The following is a 24,419-nucleotide window of genomic DNA, read 5'->3' as shown; positions in this document are numbered from 1 at the left end:
CTCAGCAGCTCCAGCCCTTGGACCTCTCTGCCTCCCTGGGGACTGCCCCGTGCCAAGCGTGGTGAGTGCATGTGCATCCTGGAGCCCTTGGATGCCCCTGCCAGGGCCCAGGTGCACTTTTTCCCTTATTTTGCCTTGCACACACCTGGAACAGCTGGGAGATGGTAAAAATAGCTGTGATGCCGTGGGCTCAGCCTGGAGCACATTATCCCTAAGGGAGCAGGGGGTGAGTGAGCTCCACGTGCTGCAGCTCGGTCACGTTGGGGTGGGGAAGGAGCTTGGATCAGAAACCTGGCTTAAGGGAGCTGAGCTCAGCAATCAGGGTGTCCTGGAGAGCTCCATGTGAAAGCAGAGGCGTTGCTGAGGGAGGCAAAGCCTTGCCTGGGATTTTGCAAAATCCAAGCAAAACTGGTTCATGCCCCTTTCTCAGTAAGTGAAATCCTGGAATGCAGGATGCCTGTGCCAGGCAAGGGATGGGGACAGCTCCTCCTCATCTCCTGGAGCCTGCTGAGGCAGGGGTGGTTTCACATCTCTGGAGGTACTGGGATCCCAGCATGCTGCCCTGGAGGGAAGCAGCACGGAGCAGAGGCTGCCTGGCACTGTGGGCGTGGAGGAACTAGCACCACCAGGAACTCATTTGGAGCCACTCTGGGTGTCAGGGGACCACTCAAGGGCCACCAAAACTAGAGAGGGACCACCTGTGGTCAAAGTGGGGCCAACCCAGGGCCAGCTGAGGAAACCATTTCTTTCAGAATGCCAACAGCGTCCATATTGAGATCACCTGTAGTCAAACTGGGACAATCAGGGCTATCCCAAAGCCAACAGTGACTGCACTGGGACCACCTGTGGTCAAACTGGGACCAACTGGGGCCACAGTGGGATAACTAGGGCTATGCTAGAGCCAGCTATGACCACACTGAGACCACCCATGGCTCAACTGGAACCAGCTGGGGCCACACTGGTGTGATCAGGGCTACAGTGGGACCGACAGCAACCACAATGGGACCACTCACGGTCAAACTGGGACCACTTGGGGCCTCACTTGGGGCACCCAGGGCTACAGCGGGGTCAACAACGACCACACTGGGACCATCCATCACCAGTCTGGAGCCACCCTAGCGCCAGCTGAGGCACCCAGCACTCCTGTGGGGCCAGCAGTGACCACACTGAGACCTATGGCCACCCTGGGACACTCAGGCACGGTCACACAACCCAGAGCGGGACCACACTGGGCTGTACCGGGTCCAACCGGGGCCACCCCAGCGGCGAGCGGGCACCGGGACCCAGCGCGGCACCGCCCCCTCCCCTCCGCCAAGCCCATTGGTGGTTCTTGGTGCCAATCACAGCTCGTGACCAATCGTATGGCGGCGAGGGCGGGGCCTCCGCGGAGCCAAAGTTGGCTGGGGCGGCGGAGGCGCTCGGCTGAGTCGGGATCGGCGGGGCGCGACCTGCGCACGGACCGAGCCGAGCCGGGCCGAACCGAACTGAACCGAACCGAACCGAGCCGAGCCCAGCAGAACCACCCGTGCCGAGCCCAAGTGAGCCGAAGCCATCCCTACACAACCGAACAGAGCCGAACCCATCCCTACGGCACCGCACCGAACCCGTCCCTACCGCACCGAGCTGATCCCTACGGCACCGAACCAAACCCATCCTTACCGTACCGAGGCCATTCCTTCCGCGCCAAGCCCGTCTCTACGGTACCGCACCGAGCCGTGCCCTAAGGCACCGCACCGCGTTCTACGGCACCGCACTGCACCCCGCGGTACCGCACCGAACCCATCCCTACGGCACCGCTCCGTGCCCTGCGGTACCGCACCGAACCCATCCCTACGGCACCGCTCCGTGCCCTGCGGTACCGCACCGCACCCTAGGGCACCACAGCACCCTAAGGCACTGCACCCTCCGGCACCGCACCGCTCCCCCGGTGCCCGCAGCACCGCGCCCGCCGGGACCATGATGTCGTGTGCCGAGCTGCTGGCCGTGTGCCTGCTCTCAGCAGATCGCGGCCCCAAGCCCCACCGCCAGCCTCTGCCCATCTTCCACGACGTGAGTACTGCGGGCGGGACCCCCGGACCCCTGTCCAGCCCCAGGGCCGCCGTACCCCCATCCCCGGGGAGCCGCGCACGGGTGGGCGTCGGGCTGAGGCTCCTTCCCGGAGGAACCGGCCCGAGGGATGCGCCAGAGGCTCTGCCAGCCCCGAGCTGGTCGTGATGGCTTAAATAATGATGTCGTGTCCTTCTGCTGAATGCTGAGTCTCTGGGTGGCTGGAAACAGCCCACGCCTCATCCAGAGCTGGCTGTCATGACTCCCGGAGCGGGAGCGGTGTCTGGCAGGAACAGGTTCCAGGCTCCAGGTTCCCTGGAGCCGTTCACAGCCATAGGATCCAACAGAGCGCTGTCTGCTGCAGCTCCCGGGTGCAGCCCCTGTCCCCCTGTCCCCCTGTCCCCCTGTCCCCCTGTCCCTGCCCGCTCCCGCCACACCGGGGCTATGGAGGAGGATGCTCCGTGCGGGTTGGAGGTCGCTCGGGCATCCTGGCGGCTGTGGGCGGCATGGGGGAGTGGAAAATGCAGGTGGTGGCTGTCTTTGTGTTCAGAGATGCTGGCACAGTTCCCCCTGTCGCACCGCGTCCCCTCCAGGCCGTGCTGCTGCTGTGAGAGGGGCCAGGGCTCCGGGGGAGGCAGAGCATCCCCATCCCGGCCAATCTCCCCGGGCCAGTGGCACAGCCCGGGTCAGAGCCCGCCTCTGGAGCACCTCCTGCTCCGGCGTGTCTCTCGTGAGCTGGGTCGGGTGGAGAGCGCCCAAATCTCCCTGGTAAGGAGCCCTGGTATTGCCATGTGTCCGGCACCAAGGAGATGTGGGGGCAGAGGTGCTGGCTCTGCCCTGCCGCAGCGCTGAGGAGGAGAAAGGCAGCGAGGGTTAAGGATGAGGGCTGGTGGTGCCCGGGCACCTGCACAGCCCAGGTCGGTGCCAGCTGTCACCTCCCAGCTGTCATCTCCGTCTTGTCCCGAGCCAGGTTCACCCCCGTGTCCCAGTCCATCCCAGAGAAGGGGAACAGCAGATCTCGGGCAACACTTTGCGAAGGTCAATGCCACGTCTGGTCCAGTCCAAGCCCTCCTGGCATCCCCAGGAGGGCAGCGCGGCTCCCTCGGCCGTGGTGCTCTCGCAGCTGCCAGCTGGGGGTCAGGGTCTCTGTCCTGCCTGGGGGGTCGGGCTGCCAGGCTCTCCAGCCAGCATCATTAACCGCACTAATTACTTGTCTGAGGGAATATGGGCAGGAGGGGGCGGGTGGTGACAGCTGTGTTCCAGCTCAGCTCCTCAGGGCACTCGTTGAGTCGCACATCCATCCCTCAGGGTGTCATTAAAGCAATTAAAATGGGAAATGTTAACAACGCTAGCAGCTGCTTTCCGGGTTCTGACGGCTTCTCTTCCTCTACCCTGTGACTCCTTTGCTCCCACCTTTGCTCTAGAGCTTGGCAGGGTGAATTTAATCTCTGCACTTTTGTGTCTGGGCATTTGGCCGCTGTCCAGCAGCCCCAGGCTGCTCGGGGTGAGCATCCCACGGCAGCAGGGCAGGAGCCCCGCCTGCCTTCCCGGCAGCGCTGCCCTCCACAGATCCTGGGGGCTGCTGCTTCCCCTGGGACCTGCCTGCACATCTCCTGCCTTTGGAGAAGTGAGGAGGAGGAGGAGGAGGAGGAGGAGGAGGAGGGCTTTGCCTTGCTTGGCTGCAGGTGCGGTACGAACCGCAGTGCTGCCATCGCCCTGTGCAGCATCTCGAGCCTCGGGGAGATTTGTCCTGGGCTGGTGCCTGGGGCTTGCTCGCTGCCCTCCCGGGATAAGGGAGCTTCAGGAAGGACGGTTCTGGTGCCCGGCCAGCCTGCCTTAGCCTGCCGTGGGTCGATGAGCTCATTGTCCCCAAGGCAGCTGTCCCCTCCCCAGCAGCCGCGGTTGCTTCCAGACCTCCAGGCAGGGAGAAATCCTATAATTTCCTTCCTGGGGCACTTTGGGGCTCACCCTGTAAATAAATGCTGTTTCAGTGTCTCTTCCCTCTGTCCTGGCTGCGGCTGCTTGGACACAAGCCCAAGGGCTGAGGGAAGCATCCCGGGCTCCAGGCAGTGCCCTTGTGCCTCTGAGGCTGCCAATCCACCCTGAGGAAAGACAAGGACTGCTTGAAGGGCTCTCCAGCAGCCCAGGCAGACCTAATCCCACTCCCAGCCTGGCTTTGCATCACTTTTCCCTGGCTTTGTCCCAGGGCTGCTGTCGGCACTGGGGACAGCTCTGCCATCGCTGAGCGTGTCCCTGTGCCCAGGGAGGGGACAGGATTCGCCCTGTGGGGCATGGCAGTGGCTCTGTGCTGGCTGTGCTGGGCTGGAGCTGGGTCCTGGCTCAGACAGGGCCGGGCTGGCTGCAGGCAGTGCAGAGCTCTGCTATTCCAGAGGCTCTGGAGCAGACATGGCCCTGCCTCGGGGGCACTCACAGCTCCCTGCTTGTGCCACGTTTATTTTGAGCTCCAGGCAGCTGTCGTGTGTGCACTGGCTCGTGTAACTCACTGAGCCTTGTGTGTGAGGGAGAGGCATCCCCTCTGTTTGCTGAGGCTGCTGCTGAACCCAGGATGGGCTCACTCTGGATTAGAGACCTTCTCAGCCCCAGGGGATCTTCCCTGAAATTGTGTTCTCCCTCTGAGCCCACAGATAAACCCTGCTGAGCAAGGCCAGCCTGCGAGTGGGAAATGTTTGCCCTCGCTCGAATCTGCACCCAGTGCTTGGGTGACACTTGCCTGTCTCTGGGATGAGCCAGGTGGCCTCTGTGACACCTGGAGCCACGGAGGTGTCATTACATGAGCCATGTGTCCCTCTGATGACACAGAGCTTCTCCCTTGATGGACAGTCCATGGCAGGGTGGCACGGACATGTGGTACCCACGGGGGCTGCCCTTGCAGCTGTGAGACCCTACAAGGACTCCGTTAGCCTGGGGGAAGCTTTGCTTTAAAATCCAGAGAAATCGCCGCTGTTTGGGAGCTGCAGGTTCCCATCTCAGCCCCAAAGCACATCCAGCAGGTCCCGTGTGGTGCTCAGGGAGTGCCTGCCCGGCTTTCCTGCCAGGGCAGCAGCCTGGCCAGCTGGAATCCTGGGGGCACGGTCACCTAATGCTGCTCAGCCCAAGGCAGCCTCTGTTCCTGCAGCAGCGCGGGGCAGGAGGAGCTCGCTGTGTTCAGAGGAGCATCCTCCAAGGAGCTGTCCCTGCTGTCCCTGCTTTTGGTCCTTTTTGGGGAAGGAACCAGGGACCTCCAGCACTAGAAAAGCCTCTGCCCAGTTACAAGCCAGAGGTTTTCCTGGGCAGCTCTTGCTTTAGCTCGGGGCAGTTTCCAGGGAGATGTGAGGGCTGGATGTGGGGCCGTGGCTCGGAGCACGCAGCAGAGCTGGCGCTGCAGGAGGAGCCGGGGGCAGCGGGGCTGCTCCGGGCTGGTGTGTGGGCAAGAATAAGAAAGTTCTCTCTCCATTCCCGGCCCTTTTTCTTTTTTAATCTTTCTTCAGACCTGCAGATTTCTTCATCACCCAGGATGATATAAAGGACAGTTGCCACATGGACAATTTTCTGTCATTGACTCCATTAGGATGTGCTAGATGAAACCTCGTACATTTTGGTGTGGGAAATTGTTCCCAGGCTTTGCAAGAGATGATGTTCCTCACTGGAGTCAGCCCCAGGCCGTCCAATAATTACTGGTGAAACAGATCCAGGCAGGGCTGAGCAGCCCCAGCTTTCTCCTGGGTCATGGGAGAAGCCTCATGGTTGGGATTCTGTGTTGAGACCCTGAACTGGAGCAGTTCTCCAACCGAGCTCCGTGGCAGAAGCAGCTACAGATTAATTAATTCACAAATAATTCATTACAGAGTGTGTGCACACCGAGGTGTTGCAGGAAGGGCTGTGCTGAGGGATGCTCACAAAGCTCAGGGCTGCTCGGAGCAGGGGTTTGAGTACTGGTGATGCACAAAGTGCTTCCTTACCGACTGGGTTTATACCTAATGTTCTTTAGTTTAAATGGACTGAAAAATTAAACACTTGCCATCACAAGGATGCAGCGAAGTCCTTTCTGCTTCACTTCTGTGTTCTCTAAAAGGTGCTTGCTGTGAGTGTGGGACTTGCTCAGCCAAGGGCTCTGTGCATTAGAGGCAAGAAATGGGTTTAATCATTGGCAAAGGGAATTTCCCAGAGCAGCCTGTGCAGTCCCAGCAGCTGGGGCTTCTCCACGGCTCCCTGAGCCCCTGGAGATGATTTTCCGTGGTGCTGGGTGCTGCCTGGCTCACTGTTCAGCTGCCCTTCTCTCCCTGCTGCCACACTGAGCCCTGTTGTGTTTTGTCTTGCAGATTTTCCGGCGAGCCGACAAGAACGGTGAGTGCTTTGTTCCTGCTGCCGCCTCCCCCTCCCTGCCTGGCTCTGGCTGAAGCAGCGTGGCTCCTTCCCACTGGGAGGTTTGCCTGAAAGAGGGAGGGTGGAAAATATTTTTCTGCTTCCCCTGGATCCCAGAGCCTGGCCAGGGCCTGGGGAATGGGGAATGGGCTCCCCCAATTCCCCATCCATGCACCCCGCAGGGCACAGCCCCTTCCAAGCCCTTGTCCTGCCCGGGGGCTGTCAGGCTTGGTTCCTGCCAGGATTGGTTCTGTCTCCGTGCTCAGTCCAGGCTTTTACAGGTGCTCCTGGTTGGGTGATCCTGTTCCTGGGTCCCCCTGGAGACCCTGACATATGGGAATTAGGCTCTGCTCCTCAGTTTTTAATCCAGCGCCCAGGAACCAAGAGGTCCAAAATTAACAAGTGGTTTCCCTGAGCCTCCCACACTCTTGGGCTCTTTTCCTTCACGGTGGCTTAGGAGGTGCTCTTATTGCAGATCACAATGCAGCCCAGGAGCTGAAGTCCTCCACAGAGAGGAAGGAAAAAGCTCTTGAGTCAATGGAGAGTACTCTCTTTCCATGAAAATCTGATGCTGTTTGTTCTTGGATAGTCTGCATGCATTTCTAAGAACACCGTGACGGGGTCTTTTGCAAAGGGCTGAAATTCCCACCTGCAATTCCAGCAGCACTCCAGTTTTTGCTGGGCTGCTGGGCCACGCTCCCAGGGAGATTTGTGCTGTAATTTCCATGCAGAACACACCCAGCCTGCCCACGCTCCCGCTGGAGCATCGCCGGGGCCGGGATGCTGCTTTCCACAGATACATAATTACTCTTCCCTTTTCTTTGAATGCAGATGATGGGAAGCTGTCATTTGAGGAGTTCAAGAACTATTTCTCGGATGGCATCCTGAGCTCGGAGGAGCTGTGGGAGTTGTTCAGTGGCATTGACAGGCGTCACTCAGAGTGAGTACCGTGGTGGCACGGAGGGGAAGCTAAAACTGCCGGAGTGGAGACGGAGGAGGTTTGGGGGTGGGTGTGATAAATAGTCAGGGTGAGACAAACCCACCTCTTGCCACACCTCTTTTGGTGTTCAAAGCCACCGAGCACCAGCAGCGAGCCCTGGTGCTGAGAGCAGTCAGACATTTTGAGAGCAGCCATGGGATTTACTGCAGTTCCAGAAAATGCCATTCTTTTGGTTTGGAAAATGCAGTGCAGGAATAGCCAGCCCGTGTGTGTCTGCAGGAGCATGTGGTGGTGTGGGGACACGGCACAGACTGTGCAAAGTCACAGACTTTGCCACTGCTGACTCAGGGAACTGCTTTTCACTTACATAAGAGCTGCTTCCCACCATAAGTGAGCCTGGTGCATGTAAGAGGGAATTTAGGGCAGCTGCTTGTAAAAATAAAGAAAGCCCTAAAGAGCAGGAGAAGGAACTGTGTTTAGCTCTGGTCTCCTCGTGAGTGGTGCTATCCAGAGGGGTCTCTTGGGCTCGGCTGGGATTCTCATCCCATCTTTTTGGGTATTTTTGGTGTCACTGGGGTCTCTATGCCCAGCTGGTTGCTCTGGGTGAGTCTGTCCTGGCACTGGGAGGAACTGGGTGCTGCTGAATTACATGGCTGGGGTCTGTCCAAACATTGGGGTGCTGCTGGGGGACAAGGGGCTGCAGATTCTTCCCAGTCTGGGTGGCAGGTTTGGCTTCCCCAGCACCTCCTGCACCTCTGACACCCTTGAAGGCAGAGATCCCTGCCAGGGTGAGGAAATTTGGGGCAGCCTGAGCTGCAAGGGCCCTCTTGCCACACTGAGATGCCAACAGCCACAAAATGCCACCAGCAGCAGACACCCAGGACTGGGACACTGGGAATACTGGAGTCCCAGTGCTGTTGGAGCTGTTTTTAGTTCCCACTGCAGGGATGGGCAGAGAAGTGGGCAGGTGTGGGCAGCCTCGTGCTGCTTTCCTTGCAGCCTGGCTGCTGCTGTTGGGCTTGTGGATGTAGGCAGCAGGAGGTGTCCCCTGGACATATCTCTGTCCCTTTGGGCTGTGATCCCAGGGAGCTGGCAGTGAGTGTTCCCTTTCCTCTGGAAATGCTCCTTTCCTTTGCTCCATTGTGGGGCGATCCTGGAGTCACAACAACGTTAGAAAACACAGGGTGCAGCAAAGCTGGCAGCTCTAACCCAGCTCAAAACTGAGCAGGGAAGGTCTCCTGCCTTCAGGGCTTGTTCCAGCTGCGTGGAGCAGCTGAGGACCTGTCTGGGCTGGTGCTGCCCAGGGAGCTGCAGTGTCCCCACAGCTCGTTACCTAACGAGGGTGCTATGGCAACGTGGCAATGGCAGCATCCAGCTGGTGACATCTGTTAGCAGGGCATGAGCCTTGGCTCTTTGTTCTCTTCCTGTCACCAAGAGCAGAAGGGACCCTCAGACAGAGCTGCTTCCAAATTCCTGCCCTCAGTGGCTCTCAGCAAATGTAGGAAATGTGGGGTTTGGGGTGTGCAGGATTTGGTGTCATGTCAGGGCTGTGCTGGTGTCCTGCTGTCCCCGTGGAGGGGGGCTGGACTGCCCTTCTGCCCCGGGCTTGTTCCCTGCACTGTCAGGAACTTAATATTTCAGAGAGCTGGCCAAAATTTGCTGCCAGATAGAAGAGCTGGAAATCAGCTACAAGTTCTCCAAGCAGATCTGGTGTGCTGCTTTTGTGTCCCAAAGCTTTTGTGATGCTGGCAAAGTCTCACCCTTAATGCAGCAGGTGGGTTTGGTGCTGTGTTTGTCATGTCTAGGCAGGAATTTGTGTTTCCTCACCCCTGCCAGCCTGACCTGAGGAGGGGCAGGAACAGAGACCTCCATGCCCAGCACTGCCCAGACCCATCCTGACCCTCACCCATCCCTGCCATGTGCAGCTGCTCCCCTGTGCCCCAGAGCTGACAGATGGAAACATGAATAGTTCAGAATTTTCCCACGTTTCTTGTTCTCCTTCCAGAGAGCCCCATGCTCTCCCACCTCCACCTCCCACCCCTCTGGCTCTCAGGTGGGATGCTGGGGCCTGTGCATCACACACCTCTGCTGGGCCCACTTCACATTCTACATTTCCACATGAGGCTGTTTCTGCTCTGCATTTCAGAAAATGGTTCCATTTTGTCATAAAGTATCCCCTCACTTTAATTCTGTGACATTTAAAAGTTTATGTTGAAACCAAATTCAGCTCTGGATGGCAGCTGTACAACAGCAAGGTCCATGGTTTTGTTTGGCTGGTCCAGAGCTCCACACCAGCTCTGGCAGTGGCACAGTAAGGTTCATCTTCCTGGAAAAGAGCATTCTCATCCTCTGAAATGTCTGGGTGAGAAGAAACTGATATTTTTGGAGGTATGAGAGCTCCACAGCTGCATCCAGAATTTCAGGGGTTGAATGCCTGCACTGTGAAACCTGCCCAGGGAAGTGCTGTCTGGTTTTACCTGTCCTTCTGTCCTGCACCTGTTGGGGAAATTTAGAAAAGTAAGGGATGGAAAATCCATCTTTCCATGAAGGTGTTCAGGAATTGGGTGCAGATTGCTCAGAGCCTTTGACCTGGAGCCACAAGGGGTGGGAGTGCTGGCCTAGTGCCTCTTAAAGTCTCTCAGTGGAAATAACCTCAAGCCTGTGAGTGTCTGGAAGAAGGGATTTGAGTGAATTCCCTCCTCTCTCTTTACTCAGAGACTCAGAGCTGCCAGTCCCTGATGATGGAGAGTGGCTGAAACACTCCTTGTCACATGAAAAGGGTTTGGAAACCAGATCTGTGATGGCAGTGGAGGTTCCCAACATGATAAATGATAAAAATTAAAAAAAAAAAACCCGTCTGCTTTTCTGCAGCTGATTGCTGTTTTCTTGCATAAATTCCAGGCACATTCTGATAAAATCCCAACAGCATAATGATGACAAGATCCTCCATCATCAGTTCAGGCTTAATTACAGTTAATCAGTGGTTTGAGCACAGTCAAAATACAGCTATGGGGAATGTGGAGAGTCTCAGGATGAGTGCTTTGGAGCAGAGGATGGCTCTTCTTGTGGAGTGGCAGTGGCAGGGAGGAGCAGAGGAAAGCCTGCAGAACGGGCCAGGGTTTGTGTGCACATCCTGCCCGTGAGCTCCACCTGGTTTTTGTGTCACTTAGTCCTGGTGGCATGAGGATGGAGCAGCTCTGGGGCAGCCTGTGGGACGTGGGGAGAGGTTCCTGTGCAGGGCTGCTGGTGGAACAGGCTGCAGAGGGGAGGGGAGGGAGCAGATCTTCCCCTGGACAGCTCCCAGAGGGATGGTGTTTGCCACGAGATGCCCTCCATTGGTTCAGTGTTCAGTGGTTTAGTGATTGATGAGTTAACATTCCTTTTTAAGTAGCAAGCAGCCAAGATCTAAAGAGTTATTAATAACCTTAGAAGCCACAGGGTGGGGGTTGATGGCAGCTCTTTGTCACACCTTGCTGGAGCCGAGCTGGGGGCTCCTTGTTCCTGCTGAAACCAGTCCCAGCCCCAGGTGCTCACTGGGACCAGTGCAAATGCCTGGGGAAGGTGTGCACGAGGTGTCCCCATGCCCTGTTTGGTGCCTTTTCCCCTTCTCTGCGGTGGCAGCCAGTGTTTCCCTGCAGTGCCAGCTCTGGGGCACGGCTCTGGCCGTGCTGTGCATGCTGCAGTGCCAGGGCTCTTGCAGCACTGCAGCAGCTCTGCAGGCTCCACACAGCTGCCAGAAAGAAAGGGGAAAACTTCAGAAGGAGCAAAACCTTTTCCCAACGTGCACTAGTGCTCCACACCTCAGTGTGTGTGTTGGGCTGGGCAGAGTGGAGCTGGCAGAGCGAGGGGCTGTGGCTTTGCAGGTTTATCTGTACTGAGTCTCGAGGGAAACGCGATTTTTTTACTCACTTTAAAAATCGCCTGCAGTGCCAGGTCAGCGTGCAGAGCCTTGCCTAACTCAGCTCCTGCGTGTTTAAAAGAGCTGAGCTGAGTCCCAGCCTCGCACTGCCCCTCTGTGCACCTGCACAGCTCCAGAGGCACTTCCAGAGCACAGCGTCTGCACAACCCTGCCCCGGCTCTGCCACCCCCCATGCCAAAACATTTCCATCCTCTGAAACACCTCCTGCTGTTAAAGTGCTCTCAGTGGAAGCCCAGAAGAAAGTGAGAGACAGAAACCAGCCTTTGATGTCTTGTGAAAAGCTGTAGGAGGATTTTGCCTTAATTATTTCACCTTAAATGGCATTTTGGACACTTCACACACTGTGCTCTAGTTTTACATGGGGGTGTTTTTGTCCCTTGGCCCTGTGAGCAGTGTCAGAGGGGGGACAGGGTGATGTGGCCTTGGTTTCCCACCTCCTGGGCAGCAGCAGTGCAGCATTCCTTGTTCTTGGAGCCTGGCAAACTCCAGGCACCACCAATTCCTCCACGTGTGACAGCACTTAAGCACTTAAAAACACTTTTAAAGCTCTCTTTGGGGCTCTCTTCTATTTTCCCAATCAGGATTTGAAATGGTTGTAATCATTTGGGGATTTTGAGGCAGCAGAATGCCTTGAGCAGAGACTGATTCGAATAAATTTCATCCTGGGGTGTGTCCCTGCAGGCTCTGGGTGATGCTGGGCTTTGAGAGCAGCTTTGCCATCTGAGCAGATCCTACAGCACCATCCCAAAACCTGGGGCTGTTTTTGAACATTTCCTCCTCCCTCTCCACCCCAGCACCACCTTTAGCAGCCACAGGACCTGCACAAGCCCTGCAGGGGTGCCAGGGTGGATGGTGCAGTGCAGTGCTCTCTGTTAGTGAAAAGGGTGGGGGTCTAGCCCTGCCCCCAGGTTTTTGGAGCCAGATCCCTGCTTTAATGGCCTTCAGGGCAGGAACAACCACTCTGAGGGCTGTGAAGTCCTCCAGGCCCTGGGAGCCTGCAGCCAGCCCCACATCAGCTGGGCTCTGAGCGAGGGAAGGGCAGCAAGAGCAGCTGGAGGGGGCAGGGGGGAGAGGAGGGGGTCTGGTGCCACGGAGAGAACCTGGGCTGAGGTCAGGGACAAACACAGATAAATCCTGGCTGGATGCTTCCCACCTTTGGGGTTGGGTTGAAGAAGCAGCTCCAGGGCTCAGAAATGGGGCTGCCAACCCAGCTGGCCAGCCAGGGCTGTGGGGCATCTCCATCCCAGCCCCACTGCGGTGTCACAGATCCCTCTCAGCACACCCCAGCTCCAGGAGATGTGGGTGGAGCAGATTTCCCTGCTCCTTCAGCCCCTGTGTGCTGCAGGGGCCGGGCATGGCTCCTGAGCTACTGGATCTGAATATGTGCAGCTCCTTATTTTTCCTACTGCAGCTTCTGAAAATGCATGAGCAACCAACAAATCCAGTGGGACTCAAGCCCCCAGACCCCTGCTCAGCACCACAGTTTCCCCCACACCAGCCCCACTATCTAACAGGAGCTTTTTTTGTGTTTCTTGCAGCAACGTGGACACGGAGAAGTTGTGTGGTAAGTCAGGATATTCCTGTCCTGGAGAGCTCCCCCTCCCCAGGGTGTGTGTGGTGGGGTCTGTGTGTGCCCTGGGCAGGGCTGGGTGGCATCAAAAGTCCCTGTGGCTGGATCCCAGCACCGAGGTGCTTTTCCCAAGGGGATAGGGAAGGATTTTAATTCCAGTCCAAGTGGGAGAATGACTCTGGAAAGGGAGGGGATGCCCCCTTGCAGCTGTGGGGGTGTGTGGGGAGAAGGAGCAGGGGGGGCAGAGATGGAGGTGCTCAGGAACCTGACCATGGTGTTCTTCTGTCCTGCTCCAGATTATTTCTCTGCATACCTCGGGGAATACAGGAATGTGCTCTCTGCCCTGGAAACCCTCAATGCTGCAGTGCTGGCAGCCATGGACAAAACCAAGCTGGTGAGGATGGGGCCAGGGGAGGGCAGCTGGGTGTGGAACTGGAGCTGTGGTGAGCTCAGCTGCTCCTTAGTGTGAAATGTGGGGGTCCGAGGCAGCAAACCCCTCAAATCAAGGGGTGTCTGCATGTGCAGGCAGTGCTGCAGCCACACAGCCTGGAGGATGGGGAGCCAAGGCCAGGGAGGGGAAGAGTAAATCTTGTGTCAGGAAAATTAATCCACAAACACCAGAGGTTTATGTCCAAAAAGGAGACAGAGGAGTCCTTTGACTTTATTCTAATAAAGGGAGAGGCCATGGGACATTCCCCTGGGATCTCTCACATTTTTGGAGGACGCAGCCTCCTTTTTATCCCAATTTCCCATCCACATTTCCCTCTCTCTTTCCCCATTAGCTCAGGTACTTGAGAGGCACAGACTTCCCAGAACTCCTGATACCTGAGATTCCCCTCTAATGTACAACCCTCCCTTTTAATTTTTAATTCTTATAGAATTCGTGGTTTTTCCCCATACTTCTTTTATCTTTCAATATCCAATTTCATTTATCAGCAGCCCTACAGTTTGTTTGTAAAGGCAAATCTCTTTTTTTTTTTCCATTTATCAATCAGTGGAATCCTTCCCATTGTTTCTTTTATCTCTCAGTGCCAGTCTTACCTACCAGCATCCACAGCTAGTTTGTAAAGACAAATCCCTCATTCCTCTCACTTTGTTTCAGGCACATGAGGGGCATCATGCATGTGAATGCTCCCCTGACCTCTTGGTCAGACAGAGAGGAAAAGGGGGACCAGTCCCACCCTCATCAGAGTGCTGTTTGTGCCTCTGTAGTGTCAGTCCTCTCTGAGTTTTCCTCTGGCCAGAGCCAGCCTCAGCAGTGTCTCCCTGTAAGTGTGGAAATGTCATGCCAGGAGAGGGAATCTCCTGAAAATTCATTTTCTCATTGGTTCAAGTCCCTGGCCCTACTCACAGTTATTAAATACAAGTCCAGAGGGAGAGGAGGAATCCTCTCTGGAGAGCTGTGCTTTATTTCACTTCCTTTGTGTTCTGGTTTTTTGGGTAATGAATGTGCATAGCCATGTATTTGCCCACAGGGCAGCACAGTCTCTGTGCTCCTCAGTGTTGGTGTGAGGCATTTCCTCCCTCCACAGCTTCAGGTGCCACTGGTGCTCCCTGGAAAAGAGCTGCAGGTTTTTCCTGTTGAAGCAAATTTGATGGCCTCATTTCTCCAGCTGTCTGAACGTGCCTGGAGCCAGGGCAGCCCGGAGTTCCCAGCTCTGCTCTCCCCCAGGAGGGGTCTGTGCTGATCAGGTGCTCTGATCCCAGCCCCGTGTGCCCCAGTGCAGCTATGGATCCTCCTGGGAATCCCTTCCCTGCCCTTCCCTGGCGTGCTGGGCTCTGCTCTGGGGAGCAGGCAGGAGTGGGCAGCAATCCTGCAGGGCTGTGGGACACCTGCCACTGCTGGAGGCTGCCAGAGAGGAGAAATGCTGCATTCCTGCCTGCTGGGACATGAATATATCCCACATTTGTACTTCCAGAGAGGGACTCCAGCTTGAGTTATGATTCTGCTGTGGGATTAGAGGGCTGGATTTTAGCCAAAGCTCACACCTCTGTGAGCCAGGACAGAGAGCAGATGTCCCATATTGCACCTGCCCCTCAATTCCTTTGGTTCCAACACCTCTCTGAGGGCTGGGAGCCCCACTTTGGCAGAGAGAGCACCTGCATGGAAGAACCAGGTGAATTTTCATCCCAGGGAGCCCTGGAAGAGCCCTGCTAAAGGACCTGCAGGCCCTGCCTGCTCTTGCCAGGCTGTATTTACGAGGACTCTGCCTGATTCTGGAGCAGGCAGTGATGGCCAGGATGGCAGGAAGAAGGAGAAGGAGGAGATCTTCATGTTCTCAGCACAGCATCTCTTCCCACTTCTCTTCCCATCCCACCCAGCTGTGCCCAGTCAGACACAGCTCCTGGACTGGGCTGGTGGCACAGAGCACCCAGGAAACCATGAGGGGCTCAGGACCCTCCCCACTGCTCCCTTTCTTTGGCACCAGCAGTGGAAGGGTTACAACAAAATCCTTGTGTGCAGAGCTTCTGGAATCCCAGATCCTCAGCGTGCTGGAGAGAAATGCAGCAGGAATTGGAAATATTTGACCCGAGTAATGGGGTGGCATTGCTGGACATTATTTTGGACATGGTTCAGGGAGCCTGGGGGAGTGAGGGCAGCCTGGCTCTGGGTGCTGCAGCCTTGGGGTCACACAAGGACTCCATGGGAAAGGCAGGGATGCTGCTCCAGCCTGTCTCCTTGTCTTGGCCAGGAAAGGGGTGGACCTCCCCTGGTGGATGCTCCTGGGGAGCACCCAGCCCTCCGGCATCATGTGGAGGCTCCTTCCTCGACCTCCCACTGCCGGTCCCGTCTCTCTCAGTGCTCACGGGGACATCCTGTGGTTTCTGTGTCCCTTGAGGAGCTGGCACGGGGCTGGCCATGGGAACAGGGTCTGCTGTGACAGCTGGGCTGTGCTCCCCAGCTGCTTCCTCCGCAGCCTCTGATCCTTTTCTAATCTCGACCTGCCCGGCTGAGTCAGTCTAGCGAGGCAGCAGCAAAGCCAGGTGAGAAAATGCCTGTTCAGGGAGCTGGATCGGCTCTCTGAAGCCCCAAACGACCTTTAGACCGAAATGACAAGGAGTGAGTGCAGTTCCCTGGGTTTCAGCTCATTTTCCTCAGCCAGTGCTGACCTGTTCCAGTGCCAGCATGAGGAATCACCTCCTGCACTAAGTGGCTGCAGGGCAGGTGCTGTGGGGACCTTCCCCTGCTCAGCTCCTTCCTCCCACACTTGTGGCTCCCCTTGGGGGTCCTGCAGTGCTGACAGCTGGAGAAGGTCCCTTCCTCATCCTGGCAGTTGCATTTCCAGCTGGGAAATGCAGCCTGGAGCATTAGGAGTGACTGAATGTACCCAGACCAGACAGCGTGGCCGGGACCCCCAGCATGAGCCCCAATTGTTTTCCAGCCCGAAGGGACACACCCTTGTCAGACGGTGGAGAAGCAATAACCGGGAGTGTCAGTGAGAAGCACTTTGTTTTTGGGGCACTTTAATTGACTTTGCACTCCTGCAGCCTCGCAGGAGCCACGGGGTCACCCCTGCTGCAGCTGTGCAGCGTTTCAGAGTCACTCCTGCTGCAGAGTGCCACACTGGGGTGGATGCCACCTCTCTACTGGAACCTCGTGTGCACGTAGCCAGCCCCGTGCTCCTGGTACTCGTCCTTTGTCATCCACGATTGCTGGAAGGACGTGAGCGAGGCTGCCATGGAGCCGCCAGCCCAGGCTGCCGTGCCCCTCTTGGGGTTTGCCAGGACCTCGATGTGCACGCCCGCGCCTTGCAGAAGGAGGTTCAGCTCCAAGCACATCCTCTCGGGAAAGCCAGGAAACATGGAGGAGCCTCCTGAGAGCACGATGTTGCCCAGAACGTGTCTCCTGGCGTGCTCGGGCAGCGTGTGCAGGCTCTGCCGGGCCAGCTGGTGCAGCCCAGGGCAGCTGTGCTGCAGCAGCCCCGGCCGGAACAGCGGCTCCGGGCAGCAGAAGCGCTCCTTGCCCAGCGTGATCCAGCGCCCGTCGGGGGTCTGGAACCTGGCTGGCTGATGGGAGCCTTCCTCCAGGAGGTCTCCCTCGTAGTCTAAGGACACGTAGCAGCATTGCTCCTTCAGCTGGGTCAGCACCCTCGTGGTCAGAGCCTGCAGCACCGGGAGCTCGGTGGGGCTCTCCAGCAGCAGCCGGTGCAGGTGCCGGGACAGGTGATCCCCGGCCACCCCCAGGCAGCGGGTGCCTGTCCTCAGGGTGTGGCCCCCACAGACAGGGGTGACGTGGGACATGGCTGCCCCGGCCTCCACGGCCAGCCCGGTGACTCTGCCGTGGGCACAGAGCGACAGGAACCCGGTGTTGGCCACGTGCAGGGCGGGCACCCCGAAGCCCTCGAACAGCAGCTCGGCCGCCTTCGCCCTGTCCCCGGGAGGGCACGACGGGGACTCTGCCAGCAGCACCGGGTGCTCCTCCGGCAGGACCTGGAGGCGGCAGCACAGGAGGTGGCTCCACAGGGTCCTCATGCTGTCCCAGTCCTCCACCACGCCGTACCTGAGCGGGGAGGAGCGGGGGGCCGGGCCCGCCGGGCTCTCCGGGCTAGGGCAGGGCTGCTGGGCATCCCCCGGGCTGCCCGCCCTGCACGGGTGCACCAGCGCTGTCCTCAGCACGCACTGGGGCTGCTCCTGGCCAGCAAAGCCCCCCCGGGTGAAGCAGCTGCCGCTGTCTATGACCACTGCGGGCTTCAGCATGGCTGGTGCTCTGCAGGGATGCTGAGCATGCAGGAAGAGCCTGCAGGGGAACAGGAGGGCAAAGCAGGCTCAGGGACCTGCTCAGCCCCGCTGGAGGACAGCAGTGTCTGCTCTACAGGTGTCTGGGTATGGCACAGCCTTGTCTCCTGTCCCCTCACTCCCTGTGTCCCTGAGCATCCTGCCTTGGGCACCTTGTCTCCATGGCCAGAGCTTTTCTGACAGTGCCAGGACAGAACGTCAGGTGGTTTTGAGGAATTAAGTGGACACTGGACAGGAAAGTTGAGTGGTTGGACCAAATCCTGGGCTGCATCCCAAGGAGTGTGGCCAAGGTAAGAGGAGGTGATTCTCCCCATCTAGGCTGTTCTTATGAGACCCCATTTGGAATATTGTGCACAATTTATGTTTCCCCATGACATGGAACTGTTGGAGAAGGTCCAGAGGAGGCCATGGAGTTGCTGAGGGCGCTGGAGCACCTTTCCTACAGGGAAGGCTGAGAAAGTTGGGGCTGTTGAGACTGGAGAAGTCGTGTGGAGACCTCCCTGCACCTTTCCAGGGGCTGCAGGGAAATGAGATTGACTCTTCCTCAGGAACTGCAGGGCCAGGACAAGGGGGAATGGGATCAAACTGAAAGAGGGGAAATTTATGTTGGATATTAGCAAGAAGTTCTATACTGTGAGGGTGGGCAGGGCTGGCACAGGGTGCCCAGAGCAGCTGTGGCTGCCCCTGGATCCCTGGCAGTGCCCAAGGCCAGGTTGGACAGGGCTTGGAGCAGCCTGGGACAGTGGGAGGTGTCCCTGCCCATGGCAGGGGGGAATTGGAACTGGGTGATCTCCAAGGCCCATTCCAATCCCTTAAAATCCTCTGACTCTCTGAATGCTGCTGCCAGCAGAGCCCATAGTACATGGAGAGGAGCTGAGAGGATCTGTGATCCCAGCTGGCAGAGAAAGGGAGTTTGGGGTGTCTCTGTGTGTGTCCAGGCATTTCCCTGTCTCTGTGCCTCCCAGACCTGCTCCTGTGGCATGGTGTGCCTCTTGACCCATTCTTTGGGCACCCTCCAGGCCAGGTGACCCTTTTGTTCTCCCAAAACAAGTTCTTACGTGTTCTCATGTGTCCCTCTGGACCCAGTTTTACATTCCCCAGTATAAGCACAGGCAGAAATTCATCAGGGAATCTCTCGTGGAAGCAGACAGGCTTGGCACTGTTTTCCTGGGCAGAGAGGGCACAAAGCCAGCCCCTGCCCGGGCCTGTCAGTGGTACAGGGGTCGCTGGGAGGAGCTGCCAGCACCCAGGGGGGCACCAGAGGCTCCCAGCCTTGGAGTGAGCAGAGCAGTGTGTGAGCAGGGGGCAGAGGGGATGCTGTGCCAGCCCTGGAGCCCTCCCTGGGGCTGGGAGCTGTCCCTGAGAGTCACCTTTACCTTGTGAGAGTCACCTTTACCTTGTGGCTTGTGTCCATGTGCCCTCCTGCCCTGGAGCTGGCAGTGCTGGGGCTGGAGTGCCCATGGAACCATGGCTGCATTCCCTGTTGTGATCTCACAGGCAGTGCACCCCGAGGCTTCTGCCCCACAGCATCACTTCTGCCCTCAAGTGTCACTTTTGGTGATAATTAAAATTTGAAATTGATATTGAAATCCACCCCGTTTGGTTTCTTTGAGTGACAGCCCCTTCCAGGTGTGGTTCTGCTGCTCAGAGCCAGATGTGACAGATGCTCTCTCCTCTCCCCCAGAGGTACGAGACTGCCTCGAAGATGGAGCAGTTCCTGACCCGGTTCCTGCTGCGGGAAACCATGCACCAGCTGCAGTCCCTGCAGGCGTCCCTGGAGTGCGCCGTGGACACGGTGGAGGAGCAGGCGGGACGGGACAGGTACTGGGCTGGGACCTGCTGGAACAACCCTGTCCCAGCCACTCCTCACTGGGGGGGACATCTGGGGGGGACATCTGCCCTGACACCTCTAGGAATGACTTCAACCCCTCCTTTTGCTTTTTTTTTTTTTTTTTTTTTTTCCAGAAAGGAGATCAAGAAATCCGAGACTTCTGTTGGCCTGAGGTCAGGGAGGCGGTGTGGGCGCAGGGGACAGAAGAACGTGTGCCTGTCCCCAACAGACCCCTACTCTGGGATGCTGACAACAGGTACCTGCTGTCCCTCAGGCTGTCTGTGCCCTGCTGGAGCCCGGAGGGGGTGTGGGAATCACAGAACAGAATCACAGAATCAGTAAGGTGGGAAAAGATCTCCAAGGCCATCACTAACCCGTGTCCCCAGGTGCCACATCTCCAGCAGCACTGGGCAGTGAGGGCTTCCCCAGGATGGAGTCTGGAGTGTCTCAGATGCCAGCTGGAGCTTCTGTGGGATGTTATATCTCTTGGGCAGTAGGAAAAAAAAAATCGAGTTATTTGGATTAAATGAGAGGTTTAGAAGATTTTGTGGGTTTTGGGTCTTGAGCGAGTTTTGGCCATAACAAAACTGAGCTTTTTTTTTGGGTGACACCCCTGTGCCCTTTGCCATGCAGGTGTTTGTGTCGAGGACAACAGCCAGTGGATGGCTCAGATCAACAGGCTCCAGCAGCTCATCGAGAAGCTGGAGTGTAAGGTGTGTGCCCAAGGGGGGTGCTGGGGCTGCCCCACACCTGGGCACGGCTGAGACCCCTCCCCCTGTGCCAGCAGCCCCCCCCTTCAGCCCTGGCATTGTCACAGAGCTGCACCATGCACCCCAGCCCTGCATCTGCAGTCACCCTTCCCTCCCTGCTCTGCTGACCCTCCCCGGCTCTGCAGGGATGCTGACCAATCTGTCAGGCCCCACTGACCCCACAGATGTGCAGGTGCCACAGGAAATGTCCCTGGAGCTGTCCCCTGGGTTAGTGCCCCTCCTGCTGCAGAGCTCCCCTGGTAACTCTGATTTTCCCCTGGTGTTTATGCAGAGCCCACGCCTGGAGCCGCTGAAGGAGGAAACCATGTGCAAGGGACAGGATGCAGTAAGTCCCTGTCCCTATCCCTGTCCCTATCCCTGTCCCTATACCTGTCTCTATCCCTGTCCCTTTCCCTGTCCCTGTCCTGGTGCTTTGCAGGGGACCCCTCTCACACTCTGCCCGTGCCCCAGGCTGGGGAGCTCTGCTGATGGAGCCGGGTGGGATTCAGGGCTGTGAGCCAGGTGACAAACGCAGCCCCTCCTGTCCCTGCCAGCCCCGGGCAGTGCCCAGAGAGGAAGGAGCCCAAATCCCCTAGGAGTGCTCTGAGTGCCCACAGACCCAGCTGAAGGGGTCCCCAAGCCCCTTTGTGCTGGGGGAACTGCAGCAGCCCCAAAGCAGGACCCCCCTCCTGGGGATGGAGCCTCTCCTGTCGGTGTGGTTCTTACCAAGACAACCTGTCCGGGGGAAGGAGCCACTTTGGGGGCCCTTTGTCCCCAGCACGGGGGTGCCAGACCCACTGCGGCCCCCCAGGACCGCACAGAGGGGGGAGCAGGGAGGGCAAGGGGGGACAGGCCAGCCCCTGACACCCCTGTCCCTCGGCAGCACATCCTGGTGGCCAAGAGGCAGATCTCGGTGGCCACGAGCAGCATCGAGGAGTTCCGGCGGGCGTTCCGCTCCTACACCGAGGGCACGGCCGGGCACAGCAGCTGCCTGCAGTGAGTGGGGGGCTTTGGGGGAGTTTTGGGAGTGCTTTGGGGTGGCACCCCCAGAAATGGGGTTTTAACACCCTCGAGGGGCACAAGGGTTTGTGTGGAGTGTTTTGTGTGCTGGCCAGGACAAGGGTGGGCTCGGGGCTGGCAGGCAGCATGAGTGGCACTGTCAGCAGTAACATCCCATCTGCTGCAGGTATTCCCAGTAAGAACCAGTGCCTGGTTCATGCTCTGGTTTATGGCAGCAGGAGTGGCTGTGGTGTGTTCCTGTAAGCGAATGCACGAGTTCCTCCAGCACAGAAGGACTCAGAAGCAATGGGAAGGTGAAGGGCAGAGCTCCAGCAGGGCACTGATTTATGGGGAGGGTGTGGGAAGCTGCCACGAGAGCCTGGGGCTGCCCCAGAGCCCTGCTCTGCCTGCAGGGACATGGCAGTGCCAGCCTGGCCCTGATGGCACAGCTGCTCCCTTCCCCTGTCCCACAGACACTCCAGGCCAGGGAATGTTCATTCTGTTTGCATTTCAAGTGTCCTTTTTCAGCTCTTCGCTTCCAACAGCACAAATTCACATTTTCAGTCCAAACAAAAGGAAGATGCTCGCTGTGACACGTGCGGTGGAGAGAATGGGAGGCTTTTTCTTTGGAACTGATTGGGCTTTTTTGTCATCAGGGCTATTTGTGGAGACAGCGGGGTGGCTGCGTGGGCTGGCTCTCCACGTGAGCAGAAAGCTGGAGCAGAGCCCAGGGAGACTCCATGGGCCTGGGTCACTCCAGGGAATCCAAAGCTCCTTTGGGAGCAGGGGATGCAGGCTCAGAGCTGCTGGGTGACATGCTGTGCTGTCCCCCTGGGGCTTGCTCCCCTTGCCAGCAGCTGCAGGAGAGGCTCATCCTCAGCTGGAGTTGCTGCTGCTGCAGCCCAGCACAGCTGCTTCCCCTGGCCCTGCACCCCGAGCACTGCACTGCTGCCCCTGCTGCCTCCCACCCCCCTGCCCACGGGCTGGGGGCAGCCCGAGCTTCTCCTGGGCAGGAGGGAATGTGGGAAGCATCACTCTGGGGACAGGGAGCTGGGGGTTGGTGCTGTGAGCTCAGCTCCTGCCCCCGTGCCTCAGTTTCCCTCCGTGTGAAGGGTGACAAATGACACACACCTACTCCAAGGGGCTGGCAGGATGAGCTGTGGCAGTGCTAGGGAGGAATAAGAAATGATCCAACACAGAATGTGCTGGCTCCTGGGCAGCAGGACCAGTGGAAGTGCTGTAAAACTCCTCTGCCACCTGGACACAGGAGTGTGAAGCAGGACTTGGGTTTGGGATCCTCTGGAGCTGTTCACAAACTGTGAATGTCCCCAGACTGTGCTTTGGGAGCCTCATGGTGAGGCTGATGTGCACAGCAGTGCCCTGCTGTCCCAGGCTGCTGGGGCACACGTGCCACACCATGCCAGGGCCATGCCAGGGCCATGCCAGCCTGCCCAGCCCCGGGTCACTCAGGGTCCCTCTGTCCCCACAGTGTCTCTGCCTGCAAGCTGACAGACGAGGCGTGCTTCATCCTGTACGAGTTCTGGCAGGACGTGACCTCGTGGAGAAGGTGGGCCAGTGTCCGTGTGTGGGGCTGGGGGGCTCAAAGGGGTTGCCCACTGCTCCCTTTGCTTGCCCAGCCTGTCCCTCTGCTGTGCCCTGTGTGCCCCGGGGCCATCTGTGCACACCCTGATCAAGGGTTTGGGGAGCAGGGCAGGAGCAGGGGCTGGTGCTGGGGCTGCAGAAGCTGCCCTGTCCCTGTGTGTGGGCAGAGGGTCCCAGCACCACATGTCCCTGACCCTACACCCTGTTTTACAGCCACTTGCAGTCCAGCTGCAGCAAGACTTTCCAGCAGTCCATCCTCAGCTTGCTGGAGTCCCCGGAGCTGCTGACCACCATGCTCTTCCCAGGTGAGGGGTGCCTCATCCTGCCCTGGCTGTGCTGCAGAGGCAGGAGCAGGGCAGGAACAGCCACTGTGGCTCCCTTCAGAGGAGAAGATTGGTTTGGGGTGACCTAAAGGAGATTTTCCAAGCCAGGGTGAACCCCGTTGTCCTCAGCAGGTTTGGCTGTGTGAGCTGGGGTCTGTCCCCTGCCCACGGGTGCTCTCCAGTGGGGACAGCCAGGAGCAGGGACACTGCCTGGGTAGCAGATCAGCTGAGTCCTGTCCCAAATGTACCTGGTGCCTTGTTTTGTTTTTCACCTGAGCACTGGTTCTCCTGGGCCAGTCCCAGGGGCTGCATCCAGGGTTACACCCAGTGCCGGGGCAGGAGGGAGCCCAACACAGGGAACGTGCACGCAGAAATGGGACCAGGTGTGGGAACTGGGAACCAAATTAAGCCCCAGTTTGCTTTCAGGGATCACTGTAACATGATCAGGGTCTTGTCAAATATTAATCAATAAAACACGGACTAATTTGGACTGAACCCTGCACTGCCAGTGCTGCTCCCGAATTCCCAGTCCCACTGAGCACATTCCCGGTGCTGTCCTGCAGAAGCTGCCACAGTTCCAGGGGTCACCCCTCTCCAGGTCATGCCATGGCCACGCTCCCTGCCCAGTGTGGGTGGGTGCTTTAGAGGCAGGGACTTGCAGGGTCAGGCCCCCCCATCTCTGCCACCCCAAATCCCCATTCCCAGTTTGACACTGCCCTCACCTCCCTGCTTTCCCTCTCTTCCCAGCTTCCTGGTGGATCATGAACAACAACTGACACGAGGCAGTGTCTCCAGGACACCATCAGCATGCGGGAGGACGTGGAGCCCTGGGCACAGCATCACCTTTGTCACCTCCCTGTCCCTCCATCCCCTCCTGTGGCCAGCGGGGGCTGCCTGCCCTCGGCCCTGCCAATGTTTTGCTCCTTTGGTCTTTTCATGTTAATTTATTTATTGATCCTGCTCCTAAGACTGTCTGAACTGCCTGGGGTGTGTGGGGGTGGCAGACTGGCCCTTGGGGGAGGCTGGTGCTGCCCAGGAGCCCTCGGTCCCTCTTGCACTCTTCCTCTTGCTCCTCTTCCTCCTGGCTCCCAGGCTGCCCAGGGTGCTGGGAGGGGCAGGGTGGCACTGGCCAGCTGTGACATCCTGCCCGGGGAGCCAGGTGGCCTGATACAGATTGGGAAGTGTTTCATAGGGGAAAAAAAAATCTCATGAAGTGCTCCTGGCAAGGTGTACCAGATGCAGGTGTAGCTGCCACGATGGCAGCACCGTGGGCCATCAGGAAGGGACCAGCTGTGCCAGGGCACAGCCAGGGTGGGTGAGAGAGGGGCACTGGGGCAGCCA

General features: G+C 58.0%; 2 protein-coding genes across 2 annotated transcripts; one reads left to right on the top strand and one right to left on the bottom strand.

The window, feature by feature from the left end:
- Window positions 1-1,370: 1,370 nt before the first annotated feature.
- Window positions 1,371-24,045, top strand: NECAB3 (N-terminal EF-hand calcium binding protein 3). The gene is made up of 13 exons (XM_014876074.2): window positions 1,371-2,049; window positions 6,366-6,390; window positions 7,240-7,348; window positions 12,806-12,831; window positions 13,134-13,231; window positions 19,259-19,395; window positions 19,540-19,661; window positions 20,039-20,118; window positions 20,447-20,500; window positions 21,038-21,150; window positions 22,643-22,720; window positions 22,969-23,060; window positions 23,826-24,045. Exons 1-13 carry the CDS (start codon window positions 1,957-1,959, stop codon window positions 23,852-23,854), a joined length of 1,056 nt encoding a protein of 351 aa, XP_014731560.1. The 5' UTR covers window positions 1,371-1,956; the 3' UTR covers window positions 23,855-24,045.
- On the bottom strand, window positions 16,423-17,535 carry ACTL10 (actin like 10). Its single transcript, XM_088175160.1, has one exon. It carries the CDS (start codon window positions 17,533-17,535, stop codon window positions 16,423-16,425), a length of 1,113 nt encoding a protein of 370 aa, XP_088031286.1.
- Window positions 24,046-24,419: the final 374 nt, after the last annotated feature.

This window comes from Sturnus vulgaris, chromosome 17 (genome assembly GCF_052056855.1).
Source record: "Sturnus vulgaris isolate bStuVul1 chromosome 17, bStuVul1.hap1, whole genome shotgun sequence".
In the NCBI taxonomy this organism is placed as follows: domain Eukaryota; kingdom Metazoa; phylum Chordata; class Aves; order Passeriformes; family Sturnidae; genus Sturnus; species Sturnus vulgaris.
This window is presented reverse-complemented; position numbering and strand designations above follow the sequence as displayed.

Bases quoted from the DNA above. Each gene is read 5' to 3' on its own strand.
- NECAB3 (XM_014876074.2), top strand. From the start codon at position 1,957: ATGATGTCGTGTGCCGAGCTGCTGGCCGTGTGCCTGCTCTCAGCAGAT. The intron at 19,662-20,038 runs GTACCTGCTGTC...TTTGCCATGCAG, and splicing joins CTCTGGGATGCTGACAACAG to GTGTTTGTGTCGAGGACAAC. The intron at 23,061-23,825 runs GTGAGGGGTGCC...CTCTCTTCCCAG, and splicing joins GACCACCATGCTCTTCCCAG to CTTCCTGGTGGATCATGAAC.
- ACTL10 (XM_088175160.1), bottom strand. From the start codon at position 17,535: ATGCTGAAGCCCGCAGTGGTCATAGACAGCGGCAGCTGCTTCACCCGG.